Genomic DNA, 25193 nt, shown 5'->3' on the forward strand with positions numbered 1-25193 from the left:
ATATACTGTGTGGGCGATGTCTGTTAACTGGGCCGTACACGACCACACACCCACACACACCCATTATATTGGACAACTGATTTTGGGCCGGTAGTGTTGGACGGACTATGATGATACAAACATGTTGGATTGTTGTGGCATATATGTTGAACAGTTGGGTTAGTAGGGTAATGGGTTGCATGAGAATTGTATATTAAATGGGTTTAGTTTATAGAGGGCCCAGTCGCATATGAACTGATATCGGAATAAGTCTAGTGGGCTGCATTCGATTGAACAACTCAACGAACGACCAAGTGTTGTTGATTGGTTATGGCTTGCGGATACGTGATTACTTGTGTTTTGAATGACTAATGAGAATTTTGTGAACTACATGTGATTGAACTAGGTGGTATGAACCTACTTAAGATGTTATGTCCCACATGTCATGAGTGATTCATCTGTGTTACAACTTGTTGTGATAAGTGTATTTTGGTGCATGAATCTAATCATGATTGGTAACTATAATAGGACTGAATTGAGCAACTGTGAACACATATTTTAACCCCAACCGAGCAAACCAAAGGTGAGTTCACTACTTTGAGCATGCGTCCCGGTGGTTGGGACAGTCAGTGGGTATCACGTGGAGGGAAAAGTCTTTTGGGTAAAACTGGTATATATTTGATAATATTCTCATCCTATCATTCTTAAGTCCCATCTTTTGTCACCGGGGAGGTAACGGGGTATTAGTTCGTAGCGCTACTTAGGTTTGGCACCCTCACGCCGTACCAGGGAGGACGGTTGTGAACTAATTACCCAGTCGGGCCTAGTGCTTTGATAGGAGCACTGGGGAAAGGGCAAAACATACATCAGGAGCCGTCTTGTTCAGTATTGAGATATTATCAATATTACTTGTACAATTGTTAATGAACTGTTTTAAACACTTGGTAACAAACGTTTTCATAAACTGTGAACTCGCCAGCTTTGTCTGGAGGAGCATAAGTGGTCATGGGTCGACTGAAGAGACTCATGTGATTAATTGTTTACTGTTACCCATTGGTTTTTGAACAATTTAGTTATGGTTTAATACTTGCTTCCGCTGAACATGATGGTTTTCATATAAACTTGTGATGGAACATTATTATTAATTTGAGAACTTTATTTTGAAACATGTGGTTTCAATGTAATTAGTTGCTCATTGTCAGTATGTTACATGCCTTTGAGGGACACTCCCTAGGTGGTATTTTTGGGGGTATGACAGAAATGCTCCAACTTATTCATGTGATATGTTTAGAGCTAGGTTGTTCATTTAAATTGTCAAATTTCTTACAAAAGATTTGAGATTTTGCAGATGATTTGCCAGACTACGATCCCGATAGCTGAGCTTAAGGGGGAGTCTGAAGACGAGCTCATAGCAAGGGGAAGTGTGTGTTCAAAGAGCCAGGTGTCGATCCTAGTAGCTGATAGCGCGGAAGCTTAAAGCAAGGGGGAGCCTAAAGGAAGAGTTAAACGAAAGAGGAAGGAGCTGAAGCTGAAAACAGATCCACAGGGATTCTATTAGTATCAAGGGAGAGTCTGTGGTGTTGATTATGTTAACACTTCCTGAAGACTCAGAGAGAGACAATAAGCTACGAGATTGATTGCAGCAATATCCAAGGGGGAGTCTGTGAGTGCATATGTCTATTACCTGTGTCAATCACGTAACGTAGCTTGAACAAATGAGACAAGACTGATACTGAAGAAAAGAGAGCATGATATGAAGCTTATGTATCTTCGTACAAAGGCACCAGCTTCGTACGAAGGCACCATGCAAGCCTTCGTACGAAGGCAAAACTCTATAAATAGATGTCTTGTGTTTGTCATTTGTAACTTTTGGGCATTCTTGAGGCGAAGCTCTGCCCGTTTGATTTCGTGGTGTAAACTCGGTCAAATCAGTTATAATTACATCCTCGTGTTCTCATCCACACACGTGCTTGGATTCCGCACATATCACGTGTTCATACGCATTCATCGGTTGAAGATTCGATCCAGGATTCAAAATCACAGTGTTTTTAGTGTAGTTATAGGGATGAAGTACGGGATTTGATTGTGAATGCTCTAAGGGTATTTTTGGAATAGCCTATTTGTTGGCTTTTTCTTTCCACATGCAAATCCCCCATATTTTTTAACTTTCGTAACCTTTCCATATGACATTATAGATTAAAAAAAATGCACCATAAAATCGAATATCTTTTTATCTTTAATTGGAGCACCGTATAGTTATATAAAATACGAGAACTAAAAAAAAACCCAAATAATTGTGTTAGATTTCTATGTTGTGTAACATTTGTGATGAATTTTTTTACGAAATTTTTTGTTGATTTTTTTGTGCTGAATTTTTTTGTATTGGATTTTCTGTGCTGAATTTTTATGCTATATTTTTTTGTGTTGGATGTTTTGTGTTACATTTTTTGTGTTGGATTTTTTGTACTTATCTTTTGTGCTACATTTTTTGTATTGTATTTTGAGAAAACAAAAGGATGAGAGTTTGTGTTTTAGGACCAAAATATCTTTCCATCCTACTTATAAGGAGTGTACCATGCGTAGTGGTAAGGGTGAATAATGCCCCCACCCTTGGGCATTTTCCGCCGTGTGGCAGTACAGTCAGCAAGGGGCATTATTGAGTGTTTTTTCTAAAATTGATGTAGTGGGGATGTGGGCATTATGTTAAAAAGGGTGTAAAGAATTAAATAAAAATAAAAAAACCAACAAAAAAAGCTATTGAACTAAAAAAGGAAGATTAAATGTTATTGGCCAACTCAAAATGTTCAAAGCATGATTTGAATCACGCCAAAATAAAAAAGCAAGCCAAACACGCCCAGGGGGTGGATCCCCGGTGTGATTTGGCGTTTTCGGGCACAAAAAATCCCCAAATGAAGCCACTACGGGTGGTCTTAGGCCACTTAGACAAAACCGACTTTTTGGTGAATTCATCCGCTATACGTGTGTGTGTGTGCACACACGTATATGTATGTAAATTAATATACCATTCAAATTTTGTTAGAATGGCACATGTTAAAACTAAACAGCAGAAGACTAAGAATAATATGCTAAACCCTTTATGGGGCGTTATAAGACAAGTGGTGTATTTTTGGTACATGTTTTAAATTAATATACCATTCAAATTTTGTTAGAATGGCACATGTTAAAACTAAACTAGACTAAGAATAATATGCTAAACCCTTTAGGGGGCGTTATGAGACAAGTAGTGAAAAGTGTAAGATGGGGACTTTATGAGGCTTTATATCAGAAGAGATTGTAGTGGTAAGGGGGTTAACCCTTCAATTATATACATACATATGTATGTAAATATATGTGTTTGAGTAAGGGGCAAGGCATGATAGTATTTGCGAGAATTCAAAATTCCGACCACATAGAACCGGCCGTAATGTTGTAGCCGAGCGCGCTATGGGAGGCTATACCATTATAGCGTGATATAAAGACCCATTACGAATGTTCTTATACTTTACAAAGTTCATTACATTATATTATAACTTTATATAAAAGAAATAAGATGATGTGGATTGCAATAAACCGTTGGAGCATATAGATTGTATGAATTGAATCGGATAGATAAAAGGAAGAGAAATCACAGTTTTTTTTTATGTCCGAACTAATGGATGTTTCAGAAGCTAAACCATATTAATTGCATCTTTTTTGTCTTCACAACGCTTAAAGAAAACCCATAAGTCCCGTACACAGAAACTTGACCGTATAATTTAACTACTGTAATATTAAATAAATGAACACCTCTTCATTATCCACACAATTTGTTTAAATAGGATTGCTACATCTCACCAAAGAGTACTAGACCGAAATATATTTATTTTAGCACTTTATAACAATCATGGCTCCTAAGTCTTCCCAATCCAGATTTTCTCTAAAAGTAATGGTGCACAAAGAGGAAAAGAGAGTGATCTTCGCTGAAGCTGGCAGCAACTTTGTTGACACTCTTTTCAGTATCATGACATTCCCATTGGCCACAATTGTCAGGCTCCTGCATAAATGCCCCAATGAAAAGCTTAAGCCGATTGGGAGCCTAAACAACATATACCAGAGTCTACTGGACCTTTCTATGAATTCTATGTCGGCTGAAGAAAATAAATGGATGCTGCTTAATCCCAGAACTTCATCATATGATATATGCAGAAAGCTTAAACTCAACATAAATGACCAAGAGCCGAAACTCTTTATATGCAAAGATATTGATTGCAGCCGACGGTCTGGTGCGCGTTTTAGCATCTGTAACCTTGCAAAATGTGGTGTCTGTGGCAAGATGATGGATCGGGAAATCAAATATGAGGATTCAACTTTGGAGGATAATTGTGATGGTGGTGTGTTTGTTTCCGATTTGGTATCCTATATCGTCACTGATGATCTTCGTGTGATGCCAAATAGTCCAGGATCTATTATTAAGCTGATTTGTGAACTTGGAATCACTGCTGCTAGCTGTTTAGAAGAAATGGCTTTCGATATCGGTTTTGATCAGGTTCTTGGTTTTTAATTTGTTTTCCTAAATGTAGTCATACATGTATAAGTTGATAAGATGACTAAATTTTATTTTATTTTCAGATCCTTACTCTTGTAAAAGGAGCGCTGTTATTCAAGTGTCCGTTGACCTACATGGTTTTTCCTAGTTCACCTGTTATTCAAAATTTGGTTAATCCTAGACATGAAACGGCGTTTAAGCCGTTCAAATCCAAGAGTTCGAAAAGATTAAAGTTGAAAGTCACAATGCAAAAATCAACATCTAAGTTTTTGTTTGCCGAAGCAGATTGTGATTTTGTTGAGTTTCTTTTTGGGTTACTTGAAATTCCTTTAGGTCATATGATTGGCCAGTTAATGAATGGTGTTAGTCCTTTTGAGAGTTTGAACAACTTGTTTCAAAGTATTTCAAATATGAGTGTTGGAGAATACATAAACTCACATACTCTCAAAGACATGCTTCTCCAACCTCAGTTGGTGCATAGAAACCTTTCAGTAAACCAGATTTTTCCTCTTAGTGTTTTACGCGATACCACGAATTATTGCCATTCTTATTTGCGCCTCGGAACTTTCTCTGCATATATGACACGTTTTGCGAAACGTGAAGGTCTTGAGAAAGAGATGTTTTGTTGCTGTAACTTTAAAGACTCAAGAGTGGGTGGAAGATATCTGAAGACATCCGCAAAGTTCATTTTGACAGATGATATTGTGATTACTCCATTGACATCTTTCTCTTCAATTACTTTGCTTGGTAAGCTGAAGGTTCCCTTTGATGATTTTGAGGAAGTGGAAGTAAGCATTGGCATTGATGAGGTAAGGAATTATATATGTCATCAAATAAATCTTTTTAAAATTGCCGTTTGAAGGTTATGGCTTGCGTCATAACCTTTTTACTTTAATACGGCCATTTGAGGATTCGTCGAATGCATGTTTGACGGTTCGACCTCCTCTTTTAAATGATTGTTTGTGTTTGGAGTGGTGTAGGATTAGTAGGGCTCTTTTTAAATGCTAAACTAGTCATCTTATATGTGCAGGGTTTGGAAATCTTTGATGCTGCTCTAAAATCTATGTCAGCTTTGACAGATTCCCTACTGAAAAAAATAAAGGAAACTGAGAACTAATATTCTGTTTACTAAAATGTTTTGGTTTGATGTTTTACTTTATCCGAATTGGTTGGTTAATGCATGTTTTATCTGTTGGGTTTCAAGCCTTAAAACACAAATAGAAAAAACTCACATGTTACTATTAAAACTCATACTAAATATGCGTGACTAATTAACTCCACTGCTGAACCATTCCAACCTGTTTCTCACCTGTATTCATAACCTGAACATGACCCGTCAAGATTAATTCTACACTCCCGTCTCACCCAACTGATCTTGACATTATTTACTCGTTTCTTTCTATTCGATACAGCCGCATTCAACCCTGGTATTGTACATGTATTACACAAACACAACTTTCCCCCTTTTTCTTAATCGGCTTCACAAGAACTTCACATGTGTCTCGGCAGTCTTCAGAACAAGAACAAAAACCAAAACAAACAAAAAAAACTCTTGCCTCTTCATGCATCATTCAGTTAAGAGTGAAACCAAAAACCTCCAAAATACTTGCCCTTTTTTTGTTAGAGTTTGGCATCTAAAATACATATCAAGTGAACAAGAAAAACAAGGTGTGTGTGAATTCTAAAGCTTGCAGCTTTATTGAATTCAAAACACAATAGTACGTCATCATAGATTTACAAGATTTTTCGGCTAATTAAGAGTGAAACTGATTAATGGGAGCACAAGGCTTCTGCTAAAAATCTGGTCTTCAACGTAACCATCAAATCAGGGATCCACTTGTTGCCAACACTTATTTTTTCTCCAACGTTTATTTTCTGAATTGGTCCTCCTATTTTCCAGGTCAAACAATCAACATTCACCCCTTTAGCAAATCACCACTTACAAGCTCAACACCAATCTGATCTCTCCTTCCACACACATGCGTATGAAATGACACTTTATATCTATATGTTGAGCTTTCACTTAATTCCCTAGTTAGATTTCTTAGCCATAAGCTTTGACAAGCAGCCGTTATTGCAGCCAAGAACTCAGCCTCACACAAGCTTAAAGTAACTATATGTTGCTTTTGTAAGGCGTAAGTTATCAAGTTTCCTGAGTAGTATAACACCATAGTCATCGACCAACAAAAAGAAATATGGCTTACCTCACTTTGAGCGTGGTGTAATTTATCCACGTACAGATGTCCACATGAATGAGTTGTAGAGGCTCTTTTGCTCTCTGTTGTGACTCGGTTGGAAAGCTAACTTTTTTCTCACTTGCCTGCCTATCAAACACCCTTCATAGACTTATGATATATGGTTGATATAAGGTGTAAGGTTCTAATCATAGACACTTCTGCATCAACCTTAGATAACTGGGTTTGGGTGGGACCGTTAACATGGTTCACGATTTGGGGTGTATTTGGACATAGGCCATAGGCCATGTGGACAGTGAATAATAATTTAGGGTTAGCGGTTGATGATAGTGTTTATCATCTCCGGCGGCATCTTCGGCCTCCCTTTCCACTCCGGCGCCCCCTTGCGACTGGTGTTTGGTGATGGTGGCGTTGGGGTTGGTGGTGGAACCCTAGGCGGTGGTGGTGGGTAGAGGTGGGGTAGAGGTGGGTGATGCCGGTGGTGGTGGGGGTAGAGGAAGAAAAGGTTTCGTATAACGTGAAGAGATCAATTTGGTTTGTGATTCTGTCTTCCATTGTTTCCTGTTTTAGGGGTTGATGAATATGCAAATTCACTTGCTTTTTTTCTCTATTTTTTGATGTATTTTCATTTCGACATGTCCCTTTTACATCAGTTAAAACTGTAAAAACCCAAACTAGCACGCCCGGACCCGGTTGTGACAACTCGAACTTTAGACTTATTTTGAGTAACGATACGTGTTTACGAGAACGTTATTAATTGAATGAATATTTGGTATGTTATGTTTATGTGCATTATGTGTGTATGTATGTTATGTGTTGCACGAGCCCAAACCACACACTAAAACCCGATCGCACAAGGCTAACCGGTCACACAAGCCCATTTGGGCCACACTTTGAAATCGGACCCCATTAGATAACCGAGTTGGGCTCGGCCCACTCCCCTTTTACGCAAACAAACACCCTTAGGGACTTGTTCTTCTCATTTTGTTACAAAACATTATCACAACAAGAAACCCTACTTGCTCTCTCTCTCCCTCTCGGCTTGCTTAGAACCCGACGGCAGGAACATCCACAACTCGGATCACCCTCTCCCCTCTCTAATTCGGATAGTATGTTTTGATTCATGAGCATTCGGATAGTTGTTGATGATAATATTCTTGTAACCGGTTAGTATGTTGATTATGCTAGTAAACCAAATAGGATCTATGTATTGCTTTCGGTAATATGTGTTGATATGCTGGATTATAACCGGATTGTATGATGATGTTTAGTTCTTATTTGCTAATCGGTCCGAGTATATGTTAACCGGCTAGGTTGCATGATAGTCTAATATACGGTTCATGGTTGTAGGATGTTCATAGACTAAATCATTGTTATATGTTCTTGATGATAATGATAGGAATGTGGTATGAAACTGATTAATTTTCTGTGTTGATCTGATTCCCGAAACTGCCTAAGTTGTTTGCTAGAATCACGGAATGATTGTTGCATGAATTATGGAAACCAGTTACACACACCCGGTTGCGACTCGGTAACACAGTTGCGACTCGAAACCTCACAATCACGACTCGAGACCACAACAGCACAAGCCGAGACCATGGTTGCGAGTCCCGTTGCGACTCGTAACCGGACCATGATGAACCGAGACCACGGTTGCGAGTCCCGTTGCGACTCGTAACCGGACCTTAACAACTCGAGACCAGCTCCGATTGCGACTCGAGAACATCACCGTTACGAGTCCCGTTGCGACTCGGGATCTCCTCGTTGCGACTCGAGACGGGCCATGCTATTGGACTTTTACTATACAGGCCCAATTGGTTTGGGCCGGGCACTTGGATAATTGTTTACTGTTTGTTTTGGGCTGCTATTGGAATACGTGTGCATTGCCATGATTATATGTGTATACATACGTGTAGCTTATACGTGCAATAGTTGAGTACGAACCTAACTTGCACAAGTAACCATGATAGGACGTGGTTGATCTCTTACTGTATACTTGAGCATTTTATTGTCTGCCGAGCAAACCCAGGTGAGTTCACACTCCTACTAAGGCATGGGATTCCCGGGTCGTGGGAATGGGATAAAGGTTACAATTGACTAAGAACGTACATATGCTTTTCCTAGACTATCACCTACCATGATCCTCGGATGTCAGGACGGTTCCGTAGGTTAGAATAACACCTACGTGGTCATATGCCAATCACTGCCTCGGATGTCAGGCACGCACGTAAAACCTACGTGTACGCATTACTTACTTCTATCCTCGGTACAAAGGATACGTACGTGAAACCCACGTACACCCCCGCGTCTCCTATCCTCGGTTGTGAAGGATACGTGCGTAAAACCTACGTACACCCCATACGCGCTACTGTTCTCGGAAGAAGAACAGGGATGATACCAGTAGTTGATACGAATAGTCTAGTGGTCACATAACATGGGAAGCCCCCACCTATACAACTCACTATCGGCCCAGTAGAGCCACCTGTTACTTACTGTTACGCACTTACTTACTGTGAACTCGCTCAACTAGTTTGTTGATCATTCTGTTACATGCCTTGCAGATCGTTAGGTACATGGAGCTTGCACAAAGAGGAGCCGGTCGTTGTGGACAAGGATCGTATTACTTTGTTAGACACTTAGGACATTTCAGTATTTTTAACTTGGGTTTACAACAATGCTTCCGCTACTTAAACAATGCTTGGTTTTGAAACATCGATCATGTCATGATGAACTACTTTAATAACTTTTATTATTATTAAATGCTATGTTTGATATGATTGATGGCTTGATCCTGGTCATGTCACGCTCCCAAGCGGTGGTACTCCGCGTGTGGGATTTTGGGGGTGTGACAGATTGGTATCAGAGCCATTGGTTATAGAGAACTTGGTTTTAATACGGGAAAAAGTTTTTATTAAAACCAGACTATAACCAGAACAGTGCTCTCAACGATCCACAACGACGCTTCGCTCCACGTGCAAGACTCGACAGTTTAGGTAATAAGGTTTATGTTTATTGCCTACTTGCTAGAATTACTTAGAACTTTGCTCGTGGTATGCTTAGACTACAATGCTCACTATTTGCTATTGCTTGAGAATCCCTACGTGCTTACACTTTTCTGTCATCGCCCTATTTGCGAACCATTCTTACTTACGCTACTTGTTACAATGAAGATCATGTCTGGACGAATCAACATGACACAAGCCCAGCTAGAGGCTCTTGTTCAAGCCCAAGTTGCTGCGGCAGTTGCAGCAGCTCAAGCAGGTAGTATATCCTGCAGTATAGGCACACACTAGGATCTTTAGATCCTACATTAACTCTCGTATTTAACTTCGTCCTATTCATACACAATAGGTCAACACGCGCAGCAGCCTGTCTGCACATTCAAGAACTTTATGGACTGCCGTCCCGGCACGTTCAGCGGCACAGAAGGAGCGGTTGGACTCCTCCACTGGTTCGAGAAGCTAGAATCAGTATTCGAAATGTGTGAATGCCCTGAGGCACGCAGGGTGAAATACGCCACCGGCACTTTAGAAGGAATCGCGCTAACCTGGTGGAACGCGCAGGTGCAAATTCTGGGGTTGGCAGCTGCTAACGCCACACCCTGGAACGATTTTAAGGAACTTATCAAGAGAGAGTATTGTACGCGTGAAGATATTCACAAGCTAGAAGACGAGCTGTATAATCTGAAAATGGTTGGGTCGGAGATTGAAGCGTATACCAAGCGGTCAAACGAGCTGGCCGTGCTGTGTCCAACTATGGTAGACCCTCCATACAAGCGTATCGAGATGTATCTCAAGGGGTTGGCACCAGAAATCCAGAGCCACGTTACCTCGGCTAACCTCGACAACATCCAGGAAATCCAGCGTCTCGCTCATCGCATCACCGATCAGGCAGTGGATCAGAATAAACTGCCTAAGCGTGTCAGCACTACTGCTACAGTCACTCCTTCAGCTACTCCCGTTACCCTCAGTGACAACAAGAGGAAATGGGAGGGGGATTCAAGCAAAGCATCAGTTTCGGTTCAGTCCCAGAATCAGCAGCGAAAGACTGACAACTATCAAAGCCCTAACCAGCAGTCGTCAGGTAGCCACAGGCAGGGTGGATATCGCGGAAATCTTCCAAAGTGCAACAACTGCAACAGGCACCACAACGGCCAGTGTACCAAGGATCGTTGTCAAAGATGCCTCAAGATGGGTCACGAGGCCAAAGACTGTAGAAGCCTTCGTCCTGCGAACCAAAATCAGCAGCAGCCTCACGCTCAGCCTAACCAACAACAGGGCAACAAAGGATGCTACAATTGTGGTGCTGAAGGCCACATCAAGAGACACTGCCCACAGCTCAACAGGAACCAGAACAACAACAACAACAACAACAACAACCAGGGCAACGGCAACAACAACGGAGGAAATAACAACGGCAACGAAGCTCGGGGTCGTGCTTTTGTGCTAGGTCGAGGTGACGCAGTGAACGATCCCAACGTTGTTATGGGTAAGTTTCTCCTCGACAATATTTACGTTACTGTTTTGTTTGATTCGGGTGCGGATACAAGCTATATGTCTGTGAAAATGTGTCAACTGCTAAAACGTGCACCAACACTTTTACCCACCAAACATGTAGTAGAGTTAGCTAACGGTAAAAGTCTAGAAGCCACGCACGTAGTACAGGGTTGTAATCTTATCCTAGCTGGTCAAGCCTTCTCTATTGATCTCATTCCCATAGTTTTGGGAAGTTTCGACGTCGTGATTGGGATGGATTGGTTATCCCAACACCAGGCAGAAATTTTATGCAGCGAGAAGATCATTCGTATTCCACGTTCTGGTCAAGAACCTCTCGAAGTCCAAGGCGACAAGAGTGGTGCTGTGGTTAGTATCATCTCATTCTTGAAAGCTCAGAAGTGCTTACGTAAAGGTCACACAGCCATTTTGGCTCTTGTTTCAGACGCATCAGTAAAGGAAAAGAAATTGGAGGATATACCAGTCGTACGTGACTTCCCTCAGGTGTTTCCTGAAGATTTACCTGGCTTACCGCCTCATCGTCAGGTTGAATTTCAGATCGAGCTCGCTCCAGGAGCAGCACCCATAGCTCGCGCACCATATCGTCTAGCTCCATCAGAATTGGAAGAATTGTCAAAGCAGCTACAAGAGCTCTTGGAAAAGGGCTTCATTCGTCCAAGCTCTTCGCCTTGGGGAGCTCCAGTGCTTTTCGTGAAAAAGAAAGACGGTACGTTCAGGATGTGTATAGACTACAGGGAACTGAACAAGGTGACGGTGAAGAACCGTTATCCTCTTCCACGCATAGACGACTTATTCGACCAGTTGCAAGGGTCGTGTTACTATTCCAAGATCGACCTACGGTCAGGATATCATCAACTGAGAGTCTGCGAGGAGGACGTCTCTAAGACAACATTCAGAACTCGCTATGGTCACTACGAGTTCTTGGTTATGCCGTTCGGACTTACGAACGCACCTGCAGTATTTATGGATCTTATGAACAGGGTGTGCAAACCCTATCTCGACAAGTTCGTCATTGTCTTCATCGACGACATCCTGATTTACTCCAAGAGTCAGGAGGAGCACGAGCAGCATCTTCGCCTTATTTTGGAACTCCTTCGAAAGGAACAGTTGTACGCCAAGCTTTCAAAATGCGACTTCTGGCTTCGTGAAGTCCACTTCTTAGGCCACGTGGTAAACAAGGATGGGATTCACGTCGATCCATCTAAGGTAGATTCGATCAGAAATTGGCCTGCACCGCGTACACCGACAGAAATACGCCAATTCTTGGGTTTGGCAGGCTACTACAGACGGTTTATTAAAGACTTTTCAAAGATCGCGCAACCACTTACGCTACTGACACAGAAGGGTGTCACCTACCGTTGGGGCAAAACGCAGGAAACTGCTTTTCAGTATCTAAAGGATAGGCTTTGCAGCGCACCTATTCTCTCATTGCCAGAAGGCACAGAAGACTTCGTAGTATATTGTGATGCATCCATCCAGGGTCTTGGATGTGTGTTGATGCAACGTGATAAAGTGATAGCCTACGCTTCTCGGCAACTCAAGGTTCACGAACGAAACTACACGACGCACGATCTAGAGCTGGGAGCTGTTGTTTTCGCGCTTAAGATATGGCGACACTACCTGTACGGTACCAGGTGCACGATTTACACCGATCACAGGAGTCTCGAGCATATCCTTAAGCAGAAGGATTTGAACATGCGTCAACGACGATGGGTCGAGTTACTTAACGACTACGAATGCGCCATCAAGTACCATACAGGCAAAGCCAATGTTGTGGCTGACGCTCTAAGTCGAAAGGACACCTTACCGAAGCGCGTGCGAGCGCTACAGCTTACGATTCAGTCTAGCCTTCCTGCACAGATACGAAATGCTCAGGTAGAAGCATTGAAGCCCGAAAACGTCAAGGCTGAAGCCTTACGCGGCTCACGACAACAAATGGAACAAAAGGAAGACGGCGCCTACTATGTAACGGGCCGGATTTGGGTCCCTCTCTATGGCGGTTTACGCGAACTTGTAATGGATGAAGCTCACAAGTCTCGCTACTCGGTACATCCAGGGTCAGATAAAATGTACCACGACATCAGCACTACTTATTGGTGGCCTAGCATGAAGGCCCACATCGCTACGTACGTTGGAAAATGTTTGACCTGTGCGAGAGTCAAGGTTGAATATCAGAAGCCAGCTGGTCTACTTCAGCAGCCTAAGATACCTCAATGGAAATGGGAAGAAATTTCCATGGATTTTGTTACAGGCTTACCTAGATCTCAGCGTGGGAACGATACAATATGGGTCATAGTTGATCGACTCACCAAGTCTGCACACTTCCTGCCGATTAAGGAAACGGATAAGTTCTCCACTCTCGCAGACGTCTATCTTAAAGAAGTTGTTTCGAGGCACGGGGTGCCCACGTCCATCATTTCGGATCGCGATGCACGATTCACGTCAGAGCTTTGGCAAGCAATGCACAAATCCTTTGGCTCACGATTAGACATGAGCACAGCATATCACCATCAGACGGATGGGCAGTCTGAGCGAACGATCCAAACTCTAGAAGACATGCTTCGGGCATGCGTCATCGATTTCGGCAACGGCTGGGAAAAACACCTCCCTCTGGTGGAGTTCTCATATAACAATAGTTATCACACCAGCATCCAAGCCGCTCCATTCGAGGCATTGTACGGGCGTAAATGCCGGTCACCTCTCTGTTGGGCAGAGGTGGGGGATAGTCAAATCACGGGTCCAGAGATTGTAGTGGACGCCACAGAAAAGATAGCACAGATACGACAACGCATGGCGGCAGCACGCGACCGTCAGAAAGCCTACGCGGACAAGCGTTGAAAGCCTTTGGAATTTCAGGTCGGGGACCGGGTTTTACTAAAAGTTTCACCCTGGAAGGGTGTGGTACGTTTTGGTAAAAGGGGCAAACTGAATCCGCGGTACGTCGGACCATTCGAAATCATCGAAAAGATTGGCAAAGTAGCCTACAAGTTGAACCTACCAGCTGAACTCGGAGCAGTTCACAATGTCTTTCACGTATCGAACTTAAAGAAGTGCCTATCAGATGAAACCCTCATCATTCCTTTTAAGGAACTCACTATCGACGAGCGGTTGCAGTTCGTCGAGGAACCAGTAGAAATCACTGACCGGGATGTGAAGGTCCTCAAAAACAAGAGAATCCCTCTTGTTCGAGTTCGTTGGAACTCCAAACGTGGCCCAGAGTACACCTGGGAACGCGAAGACAGGATGACAGAAAAGTACCCCCAGTTATTCGAAACCAATGCTACCACTACTGAGGCTGAAGCTACTATTTCGGAATCCAGATCAACGGGGGGAGGATGTGACACCCCAGGAAAACCAGTGAATGCTATAACTTACCTAGCTTCCTCAGTGAGTGCATACAAAATTTCGGGACGAAATTTCCAATTAGTTGGGGATAATGTGACAACTCGAACTTTAGACTTATTTTGAGTAACGATACGTGTTTACGAGAACGTTATTAATTGAATGAATACTTGGTATGTTATGTTTATGTGCATTATGTGTGTATGTATGTTATGTGTTGCACGAGCCCAAACCACACACTAAAACCCGATCGCACAAGGCTAACCGGTCACACAAGCCCATTTGGGCCACACTTTGAAATCGGACCCCATTAGATAACCGAGTTGGGCTCGGCCCACTCCCCTTTTACGCAAACAAACACCCTTAGGGACTTGTTCTTCTCATTTTGTTACAAAACATTATCACAACAAGAAACCCTACTTGCTCTCTCTCTCCCTCTCGGCTTGCTTAGAACCCGACGGCAGGAACATCCACAACTCGGATCACCCTCTCCCCTCTCTAATTCGGTTAGTATGATTTGATTCATGAGCATTCGGATAGTTGTTGATGATAATATTCTTGTAACCGGTTAGTATGTTGATTATGCTAGTAAACCAAATAGGATCTATGTATTGCTTTCGGTAATATGTGTTGATATGCTGGATTATAACCGGATTGTATGATGATGTTTAGTTCTTATTTGCTAATCGGTCCGAGTATATGTTAACCGGCTAGGTTGCATGATAGTCTAATATACGGTTCATGGTTGTAGGATGTTCATAGACTAAATCATTGTTATATGTTCTTGATGATAATGATAGGAATGTGGTATGAAACTGATTAATTTTCTGTGTTGATCTGATTCCCGAAACTGCCTAAGTTGTTTGCTAGAATCACGGAATGATTGTTGCATGAATTATGGAAACCAGTTACACACACCCGGTTGCGACTCGGTAACACAGTTGCGACTCGAAACCTCACAATCACGACGAGACCACAACAGCACAAGCCGAGACCATGGTTGCGAGTCCCGTTGCGACTCGTAACCGGACCATGATGAACCGAAACCACGGTTGCGAGTCCCGTTGCGACTCGTAACCGGACCTTAACAACTCGAGACCAGCTCCGATTGCGACTCGAGAACATCACCGTTACGAGTCCCGTTGCGACTCGGGATCTCCTCGTTGCGACTCGAGACGGGCCATGCTATTGGACTTTTACTATACAGGCCCAATTGGTTTGGGCCGGGCACTTGGATAATTGTTTACTGTTTGTTTTGGGCTGCTATTGGAATACGTGTGCATTGCCATGATTATATGTGTATACATACATGTAGCTTATACGTGCAATAGTTGAGTACGAACCTAACTTGCACAAGTAACCATGATAGGACGTGGTTGATCTCTTACTGTATACTTGAGCATTTTATTGTCTGCCGAGCAAACCCAGGTGAGTTCACACTCCTACTAAGGCATGGGATTCCCGGGTCGTGGGAATGGGATAAAGGTTACAACTGACTATGAACGTACATATGCTTTTCCTAGACTATCACCTACCATGATCCTCGGATGTCAGGACGGTTCCGTAGGTTAGAATAACACCTACGTGGTCATATGCCAATCACTGCCTCGGATGTCAGGCACGCACGTAAAACCTACGTGTACGCATTACTTACTTCTATCCTCGGTACAAAGGATACGTACGTGAAACCCACGTACACCCCCGCGTCTCCTATCCTCGGTTGTGAAGGATACGTGCGTAAAACCTACGTACACCCCATACACGCTACTGTTCTCGGAAGAAGAACAGGGATGATACCAGTAGTTGATACGAATAGTCTAGTGGTCACATAACATGGGAAGCCCCCACCTATACAACTCACTATCGGCCCAGTAGAGCCACCCGTTACTTACTGTTACGCACTTACTTACTGTGAACTCGCTCAACTAGTTTGTTGATCATTCTGTTACATGCCTTGCAGATCGTTAGGTACATGGAGCTTGCACAAAGAGGAGCCGGTCGTTGTGGACAAGGATCGTATTACTTTGTTAGACACTTAGGACATTTCAGTATTTTTAACTTGGGTTTACAACAATGCTTCCGCTACTTAAACAATGCTTGGTTTTGAAACATCGATCATGTCATGATGAACTACTTTAATAACTTTTATTATTATTAAATGCTATGTTTGATATGATTGATGGCTTGATCCTGGTCATGTCACGCTCCCAAGCGGTGGTACTCCGCGTGTGGGATTTTGGGGGTGTGACACCGGTCAACCCACCAAACCTGTAGTTACGTTTTTGTCGTTTAGGTAAATGTGGTTAGCGGTGTGTCAGAATTTGTGTCGAAACTAGTAGAACCAAACCATGAGCACCGGTTACATGTTATATATGAAACCAGAAAATTTAAAGGATACTTGAGATGTATGTGATCTAGTAGAGGTTTAATCGACATAGTCCACATTCACATTTGTGGGTCAACGTCATAGTTACAACTTACATTACTGTTGCATTTCCTGGTTGACTGATTATATGATTTACAGGTGGCGTCGAGTGGTCTTTTTGCGTTTGGCGGTGATAGTATGAAAAACATTTTTTCCGACAATTGATGACGATGGCGTGGAAAGGATGGCGAAGGGTAGGTTTTTGAACCTGCAACCCCAATTTTGCAGCCATGATTATTGGAAAATTTGAGCCAAACCCTGTTTTTTTTCAAGATCCACGAATGGTTTTTTTATTTTTGTTATTGGTTTTTATATTTTTTTCAGTCCATGATGATAAGTTTCAACTTATCCTGAGACAGCTTGTTGAGTCGTGATTTTTGGGTGAGTTCATTTGTTAAGATTCTCAATTTTTGTAAACCCGAAATCGGGGTCGGGGGCATAAAAAGATGTTTGGTGTAAAAAAAATTTTGTAAAAAAGTTTTGGAAAAAAATTGTAAAAAAGTTGGGTAAATTACTTTTTGAATCCCTGTGTTTTAGAGGTTTTAACCACTTGAGTACAAAATCAAAATGTTTAACACCCTGAGTCTCTATAACCACTTTTCTTAACCATTTGAGTCCAAATTTCTACCACTGTTAGAATTTTTTTGCTAAATTTTGTTAAATGATCAAATTACCTTTGTAATTAAAAAATAAATAAAAAAACTGTTTTATTTTTATCTGTCTCTCTCATTTCTAAACTCTAAACACCAGATCTAGATCTGCTCTCTGTCATCTTTCATTATCTCTCTCTAAACCTAAACCACCTCCATCCCACCACCACTATTGGTGCATATTTTTGTGACAACAACTTTGGCTAGGTCTTTGGATATTTTACAAGGCCTAAGTATGCAGAAGATGTGGATTTCGAGTTTGGGTTTGTGTGTTAAGTCCAATGTATGTCTAGTCTGAATTCTGTATAGGGTGTAGTTGGGCCTAGCCCAGTTTGCATGTTATAGTTGCGAGTATATAAACAACTTCATGCTTTAAGGTTTAGGTTAGACAGTTGGACAAAAGTGCTAGAGTTTGAGAGAGTTAGAGAAAACATAGAGAAAGGTCGTGAGTTCTAGTGATCTTGAGTGGTTGTAAACAATCGGTTTGATAATCACAGAAGATCAGTTTGTGAATTGTGTTTCGTGTTCTTCGTCTAGTTTCTTGTTTCTGTTTAATCGATTGGTCAAGGGGATTCCGCACCCTTGATTGGTTATCAATCTTGTAACGATCCACGGGATAGGGACCTACAGTTGGTATCAGAGCATCTGCTCTTATTGCTGGTTCGAGGTTGATTGCATCAGATTCAAGAAAAATTCGGCTAAATTTTTTTTTCTGTTTAAGCTTCACGAACTGTTAGTTTTTGCTGGTGTGTATTTGGGTGATTTCGAGTGCTGTTTTGGGTTAATCTTGAAGATTTTGAGTTATTGTTCATCATCAGTTCATCGAAATATTCAAGAAATTGGTAATAATTTGCTTCAAAGATTTCCAGAAAATTTTGTTTGCTAGAATCACGAAATTGTTGTTGAAGATTTTCAAAAGATTTCTCGATTTTAAAATCCTGATTTTTGGGATTTCGATTTTATCTCCAACAGATTTTTGTCTTGAAGAACAAGGTTGCTACTCGCGTTGCTACAGAGGTTGCTACTCGTGGTTGCTACTGAAGTTGCTACTCAGATTTTGAGTTGAGGTTCAGAGGTTGCTACTCGTGATTTCGACTGGGGTTGTGACTGGGTTTTGTTCACTCGAAATCAGAGGTTCCGACTTGTGTTGTTGACTCGAAATCAAGTGATTTCGACAGAGGTTTCGACTTGTGCTATTTGACTCGAAATCAAGGGATTTCGACTGAGATTGCTACTTGTTCTGCTGACTCGCAATCAGGTGGTTACGACTGGAAGTAGGTGACTCGCAATCAGGTAGTTTCGGCTGAGATTGCGACTCGAAATCAGGTGGTTTTGAGTGTGGTTTTGACTGAGAAACAAGTGTGCGAGGTTGCGAGTTGAGATTTTGGACAATATATATCAATGGATTCTCGAGACGAGTCTAACGGTAGAATTTGGTAAGCACAGTTTTCGGAGACTTTTTGTACGGTTTTAACCAGTTGGTTGCGTTAAAATATCGAGAATGTAGAACTTGAACGAGTTGATAAGGATGGAGCACGAGGTTGGCACAATGAACAAACCTCCAAAGATGATAAAGGTAGAAAACTACCTTACATGGAAAGACACGTATGTGGATCTGTATTGAATATGGGTACGTGAACCCAACTCATGAGTTTGAAGGCAGACAACGGGTCACTGCATATGTTAGTTAATATGAAGGCTAATAGAAGAAAATGTATGAAGCAGAGAAGAGAGCCCTTGCTGCTATAAAATGGCACTACCTGATGACATTAAACATACTTTCAAGAGGTACACTACCTCGAAAGAGATGTGGGATGCATTAGAGAAGAGATTTTTGGGCAATGTTAATGTAAAAAATACAAAGTAGACCTGCTGAAGAAGCAGTTTGCTGTCTTTAAAGGCATGAGAAATGAGTATCTCGAAGATATCATCACTATATACTATTATCCGATGTCAGAAATAGACAATTATGACATAGAAGGATACACTGACATAGAGATAAATGATAAGCTGCTTGATACTTTACCTGCTAAGTGGGATATCTATACTTTCATGATCAAGGGGAAAGCTGATTATGAGACTAAAGGATTAGAAGAAGTTTTTGGTAAGCTGAGAGCTTTTGAGCTCAACATGAAGAAGAAGGAAAAAGGATACGATCAGGTTCAAGATCCAGGGATTTACAAAGGAATTCCATCTTCTTCATCACACAATGCCTCCTAGCGATTCTACAACTTCGTTCCTTTCATGTGAGAATGAGCAGGTTATCACGAATGCAAATGGTGATATGTGTTTCCTTGCTGCTTCTGGGGGTTCAGCAAGAGTTAAGAGACAATCAACAAGTAATCAAAGTACAAATACCAAGTCCATGCCTATGAGTGTGAAGGCTGCTGAAGAACATCTTGCGTTGCTTGCTTCATTCATTGCATCTTACGAGAATTACATTCAGGGAAAGATATCTGATCCAACTACTTTCGATGAAGATTATGATCAGATTAACCATGATGACTTAGAGGAGATGGGTCTACAATGGCAAATGGCCATGATTTCTAGACGAGTGAAGAGGTTTATGAACCGGACATGAAGTTCGTGGGAAAGAGTGTTGGTTTTGACAAGACCAAAGTAAGGTTCTTTAACTGCCAAAGTCATGGACATTATGCTAGGGAATGTCAAAGACCAAAAACAGAGTCTTCGAGTCAGAGTTCAAATAACAGGAGTTCTTCAAACAACACTGGCTCAAAGGCTTTGATCTCTACTGCACGAGAAGGTTCATATGACTAGAGTGTGAATCCGCATAAAAGGGTTAGTTCTCTCTCAAATGATTCAGTTGCTGCCGAGTTCCTTCTCCGGTGATTCTGCAAAACAGAGCACCGTTAGCCTCGTCAAGGGGAGAAGAGGGTTCTCTCCTTGACCCGACTCCGGTGTGAGAATAAGTATTGGTAACGGAGAAGATAAAGTATTTGAGAAGTGAATGTGATCTGAGTTTATACCTGAATAGTTCTCGTATTTATAACCGGGAGTTTGGGAGGGAAAATCTGTTATTGAAAAGATAACGGAAGATGCTAACGCCGTAGCGGTTACATTTCTTTTTGTTAAGTTCTTTAAATCCACGTTAAGTTACCTGGATCCAATGTGAATGCACACGGATCGTGACTTGATCTGTGGCTGGGGAATTGCCACGTGGAAAGTGATTCAAGTGGAGATCATTCTCCAATTACATGCTATCGTTGTGATTTCAGGAACGTTTGTGATAACGACACGTGTCCAGACGGTTATAACCGTCTGGGTGGTGCACGATCATATTCCTTCTAGAAGATTACTGCTGTAATCTGGTGTGACACCTTTCAGTGTGCACACAGCTGAATAAATCCCAAGTCTGGGTAAAATGATATCCAAGTTTGGATATTTGGGCGGAAGTATTGTTCTCGGGGTTTTTTGCCAATGGAAGGCGGCGCGAGGATTTTATGCTTTCCTTTGGGCGCGCGATTATCGCTTGTTGATTTCTTCCTTCCTTTTGTAAGACCAATGCGCGGTCGCGCAAGGTTAAAAGGTTGAAAGGCCAGTTGGTGGTATGGTCTCACATCCTTTTTATGAGGTTTTTGGGGCCTTACCCCTTCAAGTCCCCCCAGTCTAGTGTTGTACTTATGCGAATAAGTGGAGCACTGGACTTAGGAGAGAGAAATGTCTTTTGGGCGAGAAAAAATGAGAAATCTTCTGTGAGAAGATTGCATTTTGTAACGATTTTTTTTTTATAAAAAAGGAAAAAATGTGACTTGTAATCATGCTCTGTCATGTAATGACGTCAACTGTCAGTAAGAGTGGGTATTTTTCTCACTGGTCTTGAGATTTGTAATGGCGCTTTGTCAGGCTTCATTAATGAAGAAATGACCCTGGTTCCTGTAGCCCCGTTTGGATGTGACACAATTCTGACAGTTAATGATAGATTTCTCCTTTCTCGAGGTTTGAGTTCTCTTTATATATACGTATTTTTGAGACACTTGGTCTTCTTAGTTGATTCTTTATCAAAGAAAATGAAGCGTTCTTACCACACTCGTCTCTTGCTGGATGCCCTTAGGGTGTACGATGCTGCTGAAGGTCTCGTTCTTCTTTCTCGTTCACCACCACTTACCATTGTTCCGGTGAAGAAGCTGATCGAACCTGCTTCCCCTGTAGCTGTTGATTCCGACTGCAAGGTTCCTTAGTACACTGATGTTACTGCTGGTGCTGATATTGCACTTGATGTCGATGGGTTGATGGCCCGGTTTCCGATGCTCCAGCGAGGGGAATGCCGGTTGGTGTACCGACGCCGGAAGATTCGTCGGAGTGGGCAGGTGTCTTTTGTTGACGATGGTTCCGGTGCTGATTTAGATTTTCAAACTTAAGACCTGCTTCTGTCTTTAGTTAGTGCTTTTTTGTTGTAAACGTTTGGTACTGGACAGGGGTTTTTTTTTTTTGAAGATCACTGCTATGATCTTGTTAAGTGTTCATGTTACACTTATTTGATAATGTATATTATGATATACCTCTACTTTGGTAGGGTTTTAATCCTTGTATATGTGGATTACAATATGTTGCATTTGTATAATTACTTTTGAATAGGTAAGGCGAATGAGGGATGGTATTGTGCTCATGTGTGAACGTCTGTCAACAGCTTTTCTGTTTTTAGACTGTTCATGAGGTGTACAATGGTTGACCATATCGTTTTCGCGCGAACCAAAGAAATTTCATGCAATTTGTAATAAACAGTGATGTAGGTAAAAGTGATGTTTGTATTGATAAGAGCGCAAGGCTTGTGATACAAAATATAATAAGGAAATACATTGCCTGTATGTTTTTTCCGCTTTGTAGACTTGGTTCACATGTAACACCTGCGCAACTGTTGTGCGTTCCAGGTACGGGGAACTAGAGTCCCATCGACCCTTTTTAGGGTATATGCCCCCTTGCCTAAGACTTCGTTAATGACGTACGCTCCTTCCCACCTCGGCGCTAATTTGCCGGGTTTTTCGGCGTTTGAAGCCTCGTTGTCGCGCAGGACAAAATCTCCGGGGACAAAGGTGCAAACACGCACACGCGCATTGTAATATTTTTCGAGCTTGGATTTGTACCTTGCTTCTGCTATGGCCGCGTTCTCGCGCCTTTCTTCCAGAAGATCCAAATCCAACCTCCGTTCTTGTTCATTGTTCTGTTTCTCCATAGCCAACATGCGCGGTGAAGGTAGGCCTATTTCAGCTGGAATGACGGCCTCTGACCCGTAGACTAGACTGAACGGAGTTTCTCCGGTGCTAGTCTTTGGCATTGTTCGATGCGCCCAGAGGATACTGGGAAGTTCGTCAACCCACCCTCTACGCGCTGCCCAAGTCGCGCTTTTATGTCGTCACCGATGTCACACCCTCAAATTACCACCTAGGGAGTGTCCCTGTTAGGCGTGTGACGACTAGCAATGAGCCACCAATTACATTGAATCACAAGATTAAAATGAAGTTCCATTGTTTAATAATACTGAAATCCCAAACATAAATTATCCAAAACCATAAGTTCAGCGGAAGCGTAAAGATACCATAAAGTAAATACTAAATAAGCGTAATAATTAAGTGTTTGATAAACAAGTTCATCAGCATGACCATGACCACTCCTGCTCTCCAGCCAACAAGCTCCTGTTTCAATCACCTAACGACCTGCGAGCATGTAACAAGTGTATCAGACAAAGCTGGCGAGTTCACAGTTTGGAAAACGTTTGTTACCAGTTGTATGTAAAACAGTTCAATAACCAATGCAAGTAATATTGATAATATCTCAATTCCGAACAAGACGGCTCCTGAAATACATGACTGCCCTTCCCATGTACTCCTATCTAGTACTGGGCCACGACTGGGTCATTAGTTCACATCCGTCCTATCCAGGAGCGGTGTGAGGGTGCCAAACCTAAGTAGCGCTACCAACTAATACCCGTTACCCTCCAGGTAACATAATAAGGGACTTACGAGAATGATAGGTGAGAATATTAACCAATATACCCGTTTTTACCCAAAAGACTTATCCCTCCACGGGATACCCACTGACTGTCCCCAATCCACTGGGACGCATGCTGGAATGTAGTGAACTCACCTTCGGTTTGCTCGCTTAGACTAAGTGCCCGCTTAACCGCTAATCAATCAAATCCTACCGGATTTACAAAGCCAGTTAGTTCGGTGTAATCACGCATTTATTCACATAAAACATTTCAAACAATCCACATATCGCATATTAACACACGACAGGCAAGTATTTTGATTGTAGGCTATTCACAACACTAATTACTGTATCACATTCCCTTCACATTCGGATCATAAGTGTCCCATGTTGCCACACTTTCGAATAACGCGCTGTGTGTTACATAAATTCGGTTCGTCACACAGCTCTCAAGTGAACCGCTCCAGCCGTTAAACCCGCTCGGCTGGGCCGTTCCAACCCACTAGGTCCATTTAGTATTCATCCAATATGTCATGCTAAAATCACAACAGTGGTTCATTTGGTTCATGTTTACAGCGCCACGTATATACTTACACTATGGACTAGTAGCATCAAATCATGTAATTATCACATAATGTATTTATTCCAATTCATGCATAATCTAACAACCCGGTTCTCAATACTCAGGTATAATACTCACAAACAACCAAGTGGTACTAACCAATCTCTAGCCGCATGCATGTTTAGAAAGATATACTAACCAATCTCTAGCCGCATGCATGTTTAGAAAGATAAGGTTTGTTAATGTTGTAAATTGAGACACCCACATGGCCGCCAATTTCTTTAACAAAGTTACCTATTCTGCCACATAATTAAGACATGCACATGGTTGAACATATAATGCTACTGACACATCTAAATCACTTATTTCACCTAGTAGTTGATGGATCCCATCTAATAATCTATGAAGCATCATGTGCGGCCCACTCAAAGGGGTTATCGGCCCAATCAGTAGTTGAGGTGATCATATCCATTTCAATTTGCAAGTGATTGGAAACCTATTCATACTTGTCGGCCACTTTTCACTAATTTGTCATACTTGCATGTGATATCAATACTTGCATGTGCTTTATACAATGTTGTCAGTCATCTCATCATATAACAATTGAGGTCCAATGAAAAACTAACACAATTACATCAAAATAATGGTTTGGGATTGTGTGGTGGTTTGTGTTGCTATATTACTGAACAAAGGTTATAATGGTTAACACAAGCTTCGAGAATGGAACACTAATATATATAAATCAATCATCGAAATCTAGATTAGGTACAACAGGAAGTTTAATAAAATATGAATCATGATCATAATCCTAGTACCATGCACATCACACAAACAAGTTTATCAACACACTTAAATAAGATAGTTTACTAACCAATTAGTCGATCTGATCTATGATGTCTCGAACAGGGGAGGGGGGTCTTATCTCCTGCCGCCGCTAAACAATGGGAGGTAGGGTTTTTGTTTTGTTGTGTGCATAACCCTTTACGTATATATATATAAGAATATGTAACAGAAAAAGAGTGGTTGGGCCGGCTAATTCAAGAATGTATTGGGCC

General features: G+C 41.8%; 1 protein-coding gene across 1 annotated transcript; it reads left to right on the plus strand.

Moving 5' to 3' along the window:
* Positions 1 to 3868: 3868 nt before the first annotated feature.
* Positions 3869 to 5687, plus strand: LOC110903445. The gene is made up of 3 exons (XM_022149385.1): positions 3869 to 4504; positions 4588 to 5313; positions 5535 to 5687. Exons 1-3 carry the CDS (start codon positions 3905 to 3907, stop codon positions 5619 to 5621), a joined length of 1413 nt encoding a protein of 470 aa, XP_022005077.1. The 5' UTR covers positions 3869 to 3904; the 3' UTR covers positions 5622 to 5687.
* Positions 5688 to 25193: the final 19506 nt, after the last annotated feature.

This window comes from Helianthus annuus, chromosome 3 (assembly GCF_002127325.2).
Source record: "Helianthus annuus cultivar XRQ/B chromosome 3, HanXRQr2.0-SUNRISE, whole genome shotgun sequence".
Taxonomy (NCBI): domain Eukaryota; kingdom Viridiplantae; phylum Streptophyta; class Magnoliopsida; order Asterales; family Asteraceae; genus Helianthus; species Helianthus annuus.

Bases quoted from the DNA above. Each gene is read 5' to 3' on its own strand.
- LOC110903445 (XM_022149385.1), top strand. From the start codon at position 3,905: ATGGTGCACAAAGAGGAAAAGAGAGTGATCTTCGCTGAAGCTGGCAGC. The intron at 4,505-4,587 runs GTTCTTGGTTTT...TTTTATTTTCAG, and splicing joins TCGATATCGGTTTTGATCAG to ATCCTTACTCTTGTAAAAGG. The intron at 5,314-5,534 runs GTAAGGAATTAT...TTATATGTGCAG, and splicing joins TAAGCATTGGCATTGATGAG to GGTTTGGAAATCTTTGATGC.